Below are 13,070 nucleotides of genomic sequence, written 5' to 3'. Positions count from 1 at the left end.
GACTTATCATCCTTTTGTAAAGGAAGGACACAGGGGTCACATGCAGATTTATGAGTGTAAGGGTCAGCTTTAAGCAGAGAGATGGACTTATCAGAGTGCTGCGTCTCCCCTAATGTCCAATCACAGGGGGAAGGGGGAGATGTAGGAGTAACTAGGCTGTATTGTTTAGACGTAGTACAGAATAAAAAAAAAAGTCAGCCTCCAGCTTGATTCTGTCCAGTTCTGAGATGTAAACCTTAGGACTGGATGGACATAAATAAACATTCTTGAGCAGGTTAAAGAGCTCCCATATATGCACCAACTGTATGTTTAGCTATTTGCCTGGAGTCCAGCTTTTAAAAAAAAAGCATGCTAAATAAAATCTGACATTGCTTAAGTGGAAATTTGATTAGGAAAAAAAATTGGAGCAGAAGAGGCATGTCTCTTGTGCAGTATAAGCCTCTTACCTATCTGCTAGCAAATGTCTTCATTGAGCTGCGCATGTGCAGACCAGTGTACCTACTCATCCTGCCTTGGTTCGGGGATAAACGTCATCCCAGGTTGGCCAATGAGAAGGCTAAAGACACAACCCGAAAGATGACCAAGAGAAGTTGTTGGCGCTGGCATGGGAGCTTGTGGCCGTCACATTGCTAAAAACGGAGGGATATTTACTTCTGCTTTAAGAAACTTGTCAGATTCAAACCCAAACTTGAAAAATAACAGTCGGAGAATGAAGGTTGTAAATGGTAAGCAAGAATACAGCTCTTATTAAGCACCCACTGATAAAAATGAATGTGTTCACACCAGATGTGCTTGAAAAGGCACACAATATTGTTTATCACAGCAATGGATAGAAAAATGCTGATCAGTGCACTCCAAACTTTAACATGCTGGATATTTCGTATTACATTGTTCATGAGAACAGGCTCCATTGACACATTAGCCTGCAGTTTAAAATGTTGAATAGTGTTTGGAATCGATTACGGCGTGAACAACCTGAAAAGCTGTTTGTGTATATTAGACAGGCAGAAGGTTACAAACAATGCTTTTTAGAAACCTATTTCCTCCAGCATACTAAACCAGGTAAAATATTAAAGAGTATGGAGAGTCTTAGCTACAGGATGACTGCTTTTGGCTATTTTTGGGTGTCAATATTAGGCAGTGCAAAAGGTACATGCTTCTCACAAGTGTTGGGCTCCATAAGGTTCTAGATACACAGCCCATTTTTTATAAAGCTGAGAAAACAACTTGTTCTTTATGTGCAACGGACCTTTTTATATTACAACTCATGTTTTTTTTCTCCCTTATTTCAACTGTGTATTCAGCTGTTTGGCTGCAGCTCTGCTTTAAAATTGTATGGGGAAACTTGAACATGAGGTCATCTGCCCTTTTTAAACTTTCGTTATGGTTTAAGCTCCTGTCTGAATAACTACAAAAATGGATCGGTATTGGATAACCATACCTTTGGTCTGGTCTAAATCTACTGTCAGTACAAGGTAGCAGTAACTTTGTCTTTGGATCAAACTCGTTAAGCTGTAGCGCATACTTTGTAAAGCCATAGTACAGCTCTGAGTCCTTAGGCATTGGATCTATTAGAAAAACAAGAATTAACAGGTATAAAAGCAGAATATATATAAACATATATAAACATAGGATACTGAAAACAGCTATAACATGTAGCAGCAACAAGTTCTTTTGATCCGTACTCACCTCTCCGCCGGCTTCCGGGTCTTCCGTCGGAGATTCGGTGACGTCACGGACATCGACGTCACCGGACTCCTCCCCCCCTCCCCGAGTGGCTCTGTCGGCTAACGAAGGGAAGGGGGGAGGAGTCGGGTGATGTAGTTGTCCGTGATGGGTAACGAAGGGAAGGGGGGAGGAGCCCGGTGACGTCGATGTCCGTGATGTCACCGGACTCCTCCCCCTTCCCTTTGTTACCTTAGCCAGAAAAACACTGCCAAGGTCAAAGCAGGCAGAGTACTGGTGACCTCAGGATAGGTAAGATCAGCAATTGAAGTTAATTAAATGTGCAAAAGGAGCTGCACCCACAAGCTAACAAACTATATATGTGCAACTACTGAGATTGTGTGAGGTCCCTTATAGGTGATGATGACCATTCTGAAGTAAACGTGAGAAGAGCCAAAGGTCTGGGATTCTGTTGTGCAGGTGTTTGTGATCGTACACAGGGATATGATGCCATTACATGTACAACAAAAATGCATCACAATGTAATACCAATACCAACCCTTAGATGAGCTGCCGTCATTATCTTTTGTTAATGAGTTTTCCATTCCTGGTATTCCTATGAATAACATACTTCCTCTACTCACACATTGACTGTATCTATGGGGGAGCCATGGTTGCCACCTAAACTATACTTCAAACATGACTTCCACTCTTCATTTCCATTACACAAAGCAGTGGTTAGACCCCACATAGCCCTGCTACCCTGGTGAGGCCCCCTCAAAGCTCTGGTGAGACCCCACAGAGCCCTGGTTTAACCAGAGCTCTGTGGGGTCTCACCAGAGCCCTGAGGGGTCTCACCAGCCTGGTGATCGATCCAGTGCGTTCCAGCACAAATCGGGCCGGAACGCACTGGAACTGGTGTGAACTAGCCCTGAAAGTCATAACATACATAGAGGGGAGTTGATCAAAACTGAAGCAGACAGAATCTGGAGCAGTTACCAATGGCAACCAATCAGCATCCACCTTTTATTTTTAAACCTTAACTGAACAAACTGAAGAGAGAAGCTGATTGCTTGTCATAGGCAACTGCTCCAGATACTTTTTAAAAGGTTTAATTTTTGTTTTAAATATAAATATATATTTTTTACTTACTGTTAGAGGTGTTGGGGAGATCTCAGGGGTCTAAACAGACTCCTGATATTTACCTTTTGAAATAGAAAAAGAGATTGAGGACACAGAGTCCTAAACCTGTCTTTCTATGAATGAACAGGAAGCCTCTATACTGAGCTGCTCCTGCCCATTTATAAACTGTGGCGATAGTATCAGTTACTATGTCCACAATCATGAATGAACAGTACGTGATGTAGAGCACTTCCTATTCATTCATAATTGGGGACACAGTACATACTGTGTCCTCAGTTATATGCAAACATCGATGTGGTCATACACTGATGTTTGAATAAAACATGAAAGGCTCAACAAATATTTCACATATTTGCTGATCCTCCCTGCTCTCCATCCTGAACCGTTCCCCCCCTCCCCGCTGACACTGTCAGTCCTGAAAGCTTCGCTCCTCCCCACTGGGCATTGGCAGCTGGATCAGCTCTGTGTGCCCTCCGATCTCTGCCAACACAGGTAGGGGAGAGCAGTGAGATCGAAGGGGTCACAACCTGAAGCTTGCACAGCTGGCGCCCAGTGGGGAGGAGAGAAGCTGCGGATGCACCACATTTTTGGCCGTTTTTAGTATCGGTATTTTGCCCATAGTACCATTTTTAACGCATCCTTAATATATACAATATATATAAAAGCCCATATGTCAGGATGCAAATCTGCATGGTGAAGGAGGTTATGGTGCACATGTGCCAGTATACATGGGAGGATTTCTGAAAATGTGGTGCGAAGTGGCTGTCACAAGCTCTGGACAGCATTGTTTTAGTTAAGTATTTCCTTTAGTCAAACTGCAGGGAAGAGGGTGATAAGAGCACTAAAAGGCCACTTATCTTTTTGGACCAGTGTAAAAGAACAGGTATTGGCAACAGAATTTACCCTGTACACAATTTGCATGGTTAGAATTTTTTCTAAATTAACATGACTGTTCCAAGTTTACTACTAATACTTACTAGTCCTCCAGATGCAAACTGGTGAGGAGGGGGACCCACAGAATATACTCTCATGCCATTTTCCGAAAAGTCGGTGCACCACTTTACCATTCTTATCCATCACTGTTCCTTCAATTTCATGCACATTTGGGTTCCAGTATTTTGTCTGGAAGGAAATATTTAACATGAAATGGGCAGTAAACCTGAATTAAAGGTGATCATTAATATCCATGCTTGTAAACATTTTAAGATCCTACCCAAACTTAAAAGGAGAATTATAAGGCGAGTGCTTTTCACTCACCTCATAGTTCTAGCCGACCTGTGACAATGAGACTATCACAGGTCGGCTCAGTAGATCGGGAGGTGAGCGAACACATACCGGCATTCGCTCACCTCTCGATCCTGTCACGGCTCTCTGCCGTGACAGGGGAGGGGCTGGATTCCCCCCTCCCCGCCAGCGCTGACTGGTGGAACGGACGGAGGGGGGGCAGGTACAGCTGGCTCTGCCTCTAGATAGGCAGAGCCAGCTGTCTGTCACGCAGCTGGGCGGTATACTGTGGCGTCTCAGTATACCGCGAGCTACAGCTCGCGGTATACTGAGCCTAGGGTGACGGGAGGACGCTAGTTTGTGTCCTCCCGTTACCCTAAGGAGAACTATGGGGAAAAGCCTTAACCCCATAGTTCTCCTTTAAGAATATTAAATCCTCAGCAAGTGAGCAAGAACATGGGAGGACTGCCCAGTCCAGAAGGAATGCTGTCCTCCATCGAGGAATGAGAGAAAGCGCCTAAGCACACTGTCAAACTGGCAAGAAGACTGCTGTAAAAAGATATTGAGTTTGTTTTTTTTTCCTTAAAAAGTGGGTGGGTGCTTCATGGAGGGGCAAGTTAAAGGGGAAGAAATCCATGCTGGAGTTCCACTCCAAGCTAAGCAGAGATGATGATGCAACACAGCAGACCTCCTATCTGCCGTTTGTATAGTATGAATATATGTATAAGGCCTCTGCAGTTTGCATAGGAAAGAAAAACAAATCTGAATTATTTGATGCATGCATGTAATAAAAATAAAAAAGGATGATTACTATTTGGTTCCTAGGTGTGTCTGTACCTCACGCTATGCCTTATTAAACAAGCACCCAGTAGTTATAACCTATATGTGGTAATTAACAACCAAACTTGCTACAAACAGCCATTTGAAATTAAAATTATATAACCATGTGGCAAAAACAAAAGATTTGTTACCTTTATAAATGTGACTTTGCAATGACAACCGTCATTTTTGGTGTTCTTGATGATTATCTCTCCATAATGTTCTATCCATCTCTGGCCACTTAAGATGTTGTGAATGCAGGAGGTTACCTTGTTCCATTCATAATGGTCCTCAAAACTTTATATAGGAAACAAAAATAAGTGAAGATCTCTAAACTAATTATGTCAATATCTGATAAAGCCACTAGAGTGTGCTGTTTGGCTGCAGGGAAAGCAGAAAATTCAGTGCTGAACTGGAGGTAACCTAGAAAATATACCAACTGTACTAGTGTTATACACTATATTTCTTAAATATGCAAACGCACGTTCAATCAGGATGTCTTGTGGCTTCATCATGTCATGGAGTGGGGTACATATGTCTTATATCAACGCAGTTAATAAGCTACCCGCAGACAAGCCACATTTGCATCGGTCCTTCCTTTTTTGGCTGATGTTGTTGACAATTTCATGTTTGTGGATCTTTTTCAATGCTATTAGCTACTATCAGGGTCAGAAATGAACAAGGGAAGCACCCCACCCTCAAAGATCTATGGTGCCTGCAAGGTCCACCAATACCACTTCTATAATTCCCTTGTCCCAGCCATTTAGGGAACATCTATAATTTTTATTACTGGACACAAGACGTTCTCTAATTGGACGAGGGACAGATTGTGACGTCACCTCCCCTCATCCAATCAGAGAGCGCCTTGTATTCCTTAATAAATATACTAGGTGTTTTCTGAATGGCCCCCGTGCCGAGCGAGAAATCCCCTGTGCTTTCAGATAAGAATTTGATTTTGTGATACTTTTGTTTTGGTGAAGGAAGTGCTTTTTGGTAATTGGTATTGGAATTGGTAAGCAATTATGTACTTTACAGAGACACACTGAGGCATACAGACACACCTGCACACATCCAGGAGTTATGATTTCAGTTGGGGATGGCTCTCACATATAATAAAATCATTTCTGCAAACTACTATGTGTTACTATTGAAAAATGAAGCAATGAAGCACTACCTTACCCAGGTAAAATTAAGTGTGTTGTGCCAACTGGGACTATTTCCATTGATTTCCCCCAAAATTTATTTTTCCACCGAATATCTGAAAAACAAATTGAAGAGGCACTTAGTGTACAAAACCTGCAAATGCCCAATGTACTCATTTTGTATGAGTTTGTCAAAAAGAAAACAACTGCACATCACCGTTAGAGTGTGCAATAAAAAGAATATGAACCTCAAGAATAAAGCTGGCCATTCACGTTTAGTTTAATAGGCTGAATGAGAGAAAAGCACTCAGCTGTTTAGCATGGAAGCAGTGGCGGGAGAATAGCCCACTGGCTGACAATTTTCCACTCTGCCCCTGTGATTTCTTAACCAAGTTTGATAAGCTAAGGAGGTGCCGATGAGGCTTTTTTGCAACAGAAAAACAATGTACAAATAGAATTCAAAGAAGACAAACTACCAAAAGTTGACACACTGAAGAAAGACTACAAATAATTAGTAGCGGAGGGACAGAAAATGTTGGCAGGATATTATATGCTGTTAAAGAACAGTCTGCAGACAGAAATAGATTTTTTTTTTTAAACAACAAATTAAGTGTGCAAAATGCAGTAATCCACATAAACCAGATGCGAGAGTACTGCAGCCAGTCCATGGGTTATTTGTGATTGGTTGCAAAGGGTTATTAAACTTTGAACACGTTCAGTTCTTTTCGCGCTGTCTTATTTAATAATCCGGTTGGCTATTTCAGTATGACCTGAGCACATGGCTACTTTATATCATAGAATTTCTATGGCAAATCAGTGACACCAAATTAACCTAAACCTGCCCAATATCCCTATGAGCAAAATGCCCCTACCACTGCGTGGATTAGGAAAGGTGCATCATTAACACATACCGTATTTTTCCGTGTATAAGACGCTACTTTTTCATAAAAATCTTTATCTAAAAATAGACGTGCGTCTTATACACGGGGGCCGCGGTTTTGAAAGTGCTGATACAACTGCAAAATAGCCTCACGGATTGCAGAGACAAGATAACAGTTCCCCTCCAGTCATAAATCTTTTTAACCTGACGTGAGCTGTTGCTGGGGAGATCGTGTAAGCAGTGCCCAGAGCGGTAATGTCTAATGTCGGAGTATTCTGTGACCATAAAAATGTCAGAAAGTGAAAAACAACCTGTAAACTCTCTAAACTCATGGTATGGTGTCAAACAAGAGGTGATTGTAAAGTCCTTCAAGAAATGTGGAATCAGCAATGCCATGGACGGAACTGAGGATGATCTTGTATATATAGACAGTGACTCAGCAGACAGCACTGATGCAGCAGAAGTTGAAGAAACTGATATGTTTGAAGCTAAAAGTGATGAAGAAACCAGTGATGCAACAGAGGCTGAATAAAGTGATTGGCTCAGAGGTAAGTGTGATGCATAATATAATTTAAAATATTGATTTCTGAATTTTGGGTAAGAAAAGTTGGGGGCGTCTTATACATGGGGGCGTCTTATAGACGGAAAAATACGGTATATCAATAGAATAAAACTTGCCATGGGTTCTAAATCCTCACTACTCAATCCAAAATGTTTGCCTGCAGATGCATCTAAAGTCCAGTCTCCAATAACATGATTGATGCATGTCCCTTTATATACTGGGTATCAAATACTCCAGATGAAACTGTATTTTTTAAACAACTGTATATAAAGCATTATTGGAATTATGGTTATGGAAATGGCAGAGGGTTAATGTTTCAGCATATCAATAGGTCTAAATTCTGGATCTTGTCTCTCTAATTGAAGATAAGTAATGCATTCCTAGTAGTTGCTGCTTATTACAACCAACTTGTAATGCATAGTTGAAATCACATTTACAAACATAATTTCTTCATTAAATTCAATTAGCAGTCATCAGCTCTACAAAGTAGGGAGTTTATGCTATTTGGAAACATCCTGCATCCCAGGATGACACCTGACCAGCTAAAAGCTGCCGGTAATTGCAGCCAAACATGAGACATCGCTATAATTCATCATTACAATTTATCATGTGTGGACATGTTTTCATTTTTCTTCTGTTTGCTTGCTGGAGCGGAAATAACTTAAAGTTAAATTCCAGCCAAAGAGCCAAATGTGCTTTTGAAACATAAATATGCGACTAGAGTTACAGTTAAGCAATAGAGGGGGGGCCTTCTTGCCTCCCCCCAGACTACCAATTTGATAAATCAAGGGTGGCCAGTGAGACTTAGAAGAACTGAACTGGTAGGATTAAAAGGGACCTTGGGATTTGAAACGGTTTCATCTGGCATGGTTGGGGGTTACAGGGCATCACCAGGTAACGAATCAAAGAAAAATATCCCCCCATGTAGATACAGGCAGCAAATAAAAAACCGTGAAACCTGAAGACACCTAAAACCTGAGGCTCGAACCTTTCCCCACTGTACTTAAAATTTGTTTTTTAATTTTCTTTCCCGAGTCATAGTGGAACAGAAAGCGATGCAAAATCTTCCCAGTAGAGACATAAAAATGAAAGCTTGTCAGTGGTTCTAACCTTTTATTTACTTTATCAAATGCTACAATGGAAGTGTTGCCTGGAATAACACTTTTATTTCCCCAGCAGCTCCTTCTCTCTTGTTTAAGCTGTATGTCTGTTAAAGGCTTATGCAATAACGTCAATGAGACTGTAACATCATTTAGGTAATAAGAGATTAAGTGAATACATAGATCATAGACAAGATCTCATATGAAACTTTAACATGGCAGATCTTTGGGTTAGGATTGTAGAACAAATTTAAGTTATGCATATACTGTATAATTCCTTAACTATCCTCTACCATGACATTCTGTTCCCCCCACTGCCCTAACCAAGATGTAACTAGATCTGTGCAATCTGATTGCCTGAAAATTACTTATGCGTTTATCAGCCTCATTAAAAAAAATATTATTCACTCTGCTAAAGTTATATCAGCACTATATGAATTATGAAGGTTTGCTATTGGTTACTGCACTTAAGAATTAGATCTCTTTATTGAATACAACCCTGTCTATGGCCATGCTAATGATCATCTTTTGTAGGTATTTATGTAATTACCTTGGTATAATGCAAATTTATCAGACTCCGCATGGCAAGCAGATACAGGTGGGTGGTGGCTAACCTGTAAGGAAAAACAAAATAATTCATAACTGATTCATTAATTTCAAACTATTCACACTAAAAAAAAACACTTAGGCCATTGAGTAACAGAAAATGAAGATGCTATTACACTTAGGAAAGGTGCATAATACAAGGTGCATAATACAATGGGAACAGCACAATTTATGGTATTCTTATATCTAAACATGCAATAATTTGTTCTACATTGGCCGCACAAGGATAACGTACAAACTAAAAAGCATATAGTGCTGTGCAATAGTGGGTAAAGCTCCTGTGCCTTTACTCCCTTCTTTGGAATAAACGGCACTTCAATGTATCCCTAGGTGTAGGAACATAGAGGAGTCTAAGAATGTTACAGTCCCTTTTGCTCCAGAAGCAAGCATCTTGATCTTACATGCAGTGCCACAGCACGTTACCAAAGGAATTCTAGTTTGCCTATTCATGTTTCTCCTATGAATAACCATGTGCATTAATGGAGGCAAAGCAAAGAAAAAACATAACAGCGGCACTGGTGTTGTTTACAAGATGGGGTATCATGTGTTGGGAAAATGTTTAATGTTAGTAAATGGAGAGCTGTAACTTGCAATCTGCTGTAAACCTAAAGTGGGAAGCACGGTGGCGTAGTGGTTAGCACTTCTGCCTTGCAGCACTGGGGGTTCCACATTCAAATCCCGGTTAGGACACTATCTGCAAGGGTTTGCATGTTCTCCCTGTGCTACTCGGGTTTCCTCTGGGTACTACGGTTTCCTCCCACACTCCAAAGACATACAGGAAGGTTAATTGGCTCCTGTCTAAACTGGCCCTGTATGTATGCATCTGAGATAAGGAACTTAGATTGTAAGCTTTATGAGGGCAGGGACTGATGTGAATGTGTACATATTACACTCCGTAAATTGACGTCACTAAATCAATAATAAAAGCGATCTATCACTAAGGAACTCCAACAATTAGTATAGAATATCAATGACTACACTCGGCCAGATAAATATGGTAATATGAATAATTACTATATAATGGCAGTATGACATGACTGTCCGTTTTCAGGCTTCTAATTCCGATGTCTATACCTGTCACTCAACCCAAATTTGCAAGACTTGGATATGGACAGTCAGGAACAGCAATTCATAGTGGATCTTTGAAGCGCACAATCCCTTTAAGGCTAAATTTAAACCTCAGCTTGGGGATAACCAATTCTTCAATCCGCAGCTCACAAAAGCCTCTTCACTATAAGTAACACTTTCAGTGCCAAATCTTTTTTGCACCTATCATTCTGCTAAACTGATTCTCTAAAACATAAAAAAGGCTCATAAAAAGGAGGAGCATATTTCCCAATTTACCAGTGGACCTTCCTGAGAACAGTACCATAGCACATTAGTTAATATTTTCCATATTATAAGTGGCCCCTGGGACTGGCTCATTACCAGCAATTAAAAGCAAGTGGTCTTCATTCTGACCGTGAACTAGGTGTAAATCCTCCTGAGTAATTTTTGAAGGACAATCACTACACCGTATGGAGTATTTTAAGCACACCATCGAATGCAAAGAAGCTTTAATGCTACAATGTGAACAGTCACATTGCCTATGATGTGCAGAAATGAAGATGCACTTTGATGATTATGAAAACACGTATAAAAAATCTTATGTTTTTTTATTCTAACTTTTTCAAATGTAAATTTTTTTTTAATAAACTTCTACATTTTTTTAAAATTTAATGTATTCATTTTTATTAGATATTTGTATTTTTACTTTACTTTTAGGGGCTTCGGGGAAATATTGGGGGTCTAGACCCCTCATATTTCCCTTTTAAAATAGAAAAAGAGATTGAGGACACAGTCCTCAATCTCTTTTTCTGCAGCCCCAGTTATAAATGAACAGGAATCCTCTATACTGAGTGTTCCTGTTCATTTATAACATGTGGAGATAGTATATTTACTATAACCACAATCATGAATGAACTGGAGGTGATGTAGCTCATTTCCCATTTATTCATAATTGAGGACACAGTAAACATACTATGTCCTCAATTATGTACAAACACTCAGCCATCACTGATCGCTGAGTGTTTGTACCCACTCTCCTTCCTGACACGCTGTCACAGGAGGCTGAGCGAGTAGTGCTGAGCCTCCTGTGACAGCACTGCAAGCTGGCTACGCCCACACCGATCTCCCGATCTGTGACAGGAGGCTGAGGGGTGCGGGGAGGAGAGATGCAGGCCGCTCAACTCGCTTTGCTCCCTCAGCACTCTGCTCCTGCATCGCTCGGTCGCCTGTGATAGGTTCTACCTCCCCGCTGGGACACAGAGCAGCGCCCAGTGGGGAGGAGAGGAAGAACAGATGCACCGCTATTTCAGCCAAAAAATGGCACTTTCGGCATTTTGCCAAAAGTAGCATTTTTGGCCGATATATCAGTACATTCCTAATATATATCAAACAATCAAAAGAAACTGGGAAGAAAAATAACATGTTATGTTACCTGCTCAGCAATGAACCTGTATCCTTTTAATTCATTTATACTTTCATATGTCTCTCCAAGCACAGGATTAAATGGCTTGCTACCAGCCCTGTAGAAACTAGGTGCATATGCAGATACTGCAAAGGTGGCAATATAAACCTGTTAAAAAAATAAAATAAATCTAAATCAGACTGAAACACACATGAAGATAGAGCATACTGCTTTTTATAGCAGCACAATGCATAGGACTCCATGTCTTGTGCTATGTTGCAGTACAACTCCCATGAACTTCAAAGGTTCGTTGGGGTGGATTTCACATTGAATAAGACTGCCGCTCACCAACGCACATAACATGCATCATGGTAGCGCATGTTACTTCACTGGTGTGAATGGGCCCTTTAATAAAAGGTAAAAAACATTTTAATAAACAACCATACTACTGCTTAACCACAGCGGCCCAGGCAGCCAGGAAACGCAGCATGTATATGGCACACACACCCATGGACACAGTCGTTCAATTCTAATACTTTTCAGCCTACCCAGAATCAGAGCAGTGAGGAAACCTCATCCCACATTCAGCATCAGCCTTGCAAGGAGTCATCACCCCACACACCAGTGGTTCTGTATTCAATGAATGGTCTCATTGCACGCTGACAAGTAGCTGTGAGTGGGCTTTACTAACAGCAGCCTGTTACTGATGACCAAATAAACAGGTGAGTGGCGGCAGCATGGGGCCCTTTGAAAAAGTTCTATAAGTTTAGGAAATCGGGGCCAATTGGAGAAATCTTTGGTCCTGTGGCGGGCTAGTATGTGCCTGAGAGCAGAAGCCACGGCCCAGCAGAAGGCTTTAGAAAACCAAAATAAAAAGTTGTCTGGAGTCACACTAACAAACTAAGAATTATGTTTTTAACCCCCAAAGCATTATTTCCTATTGAAAAGAAGCCCTATTGATCATTACATGGTTACATAACATAAGCCCATTGTAATCTTATAATTCAATCTAAACCCTTTAGTGAAACTCATTTATAGTATTACCTTACCTCTAACTGCAATATATATTTAGGAACGTTTTTCTACTTTCATACGCCGACAACATAGCCGAGTGGGGAAGTGTCAGAACCTCCAACAGGTGTCTCTACTGAATATAACTACAGTCCATGTACCCATTGCACTCCTGACCGCACGTCCAACAAAGTATCCTGGGTGCTCAGTAGTCGACGGATGGCCACCGTCAAAGTAATGCAGAAAAGAAATAGACACCGGCACTCCAATAATAAATCGATTACGTCTATTTATTGACGTACATCAAAAGCAAAATAACACACTTAGTGCAAAAGCGCACTAAGTGTGTTATTTTGCTTTTGATGTACGTCAATAAATAGACGTAATCGATTTATTATTGGAGTGCCGGTGTCTATTTCTTTTCTGCATTACTTTGACGGTGGCCATCCGTCGACTACTGAGCACCCAG

At 40.9% G+C, this 13,070-nt stretch overlaps 1 protein-coding gene across 5 annotated transcripts in view; it reads right to left on the bottom strand.

Annotated features, from left to right (window-relative positions):
• The window catches only part of OSBPL3 (oxysterol binding protein like 3), a 68,127-nt gene that overhangs the window by 2,169 nt on the left and 52,888 nt on the right, over nt 1-13,070 (bottom strand). For all 5 annotated transcript variants that reach the window (XM_018573590.1, XM_018573728.1, XM_018573656.1 and 2 more), the window contains 6 exons: nt 11,621-11,758; nt 9,086-9,149; nt 6,031-6,109; nt 5,004-5,148; nt 3,786-3,930; nt 1,442-1,568 (listed from right to left, as the gene is read on the bottom strand). In XM_018573590.1, the coding sequence (XP_018429092.1) occupies nt 1,442-1,568; nt 3,786-3,930; nt 5,004-5,148; nt 6,031-6,109; nt 9,086-9,149; nt 11,621-11,758 (698 nt within the window). The remainder of the gene's footprint in view (nt 1-1,441; nt 1,569-3,785; nt 3,931-5,003; nt 5,149-6,030; nt 6,110-9,085; nt 9,150-11,620; nt 11,759-13,070) is intronic.

This window comes from Nanorana parkeri, unplaced genomic scaffold (genome assembly GCF_000935625.1).
Source record: "Nanorana parkeri isolate BGI_ZX_2015 unplaced genomic scaffold, ASM93562v1 scaffold4, whole genome shotgun sequence".
Taxonomy (NCBI): domain Eukaryota; kingdom Metazoa; phylum Chordata; class Amphibia; order Anura; family Dicroglossidae; genus Nanorana; species Nanorana parkeri.
This window is presented reverse-complemented; position numbering and strand designations above follow the sequence as displayed.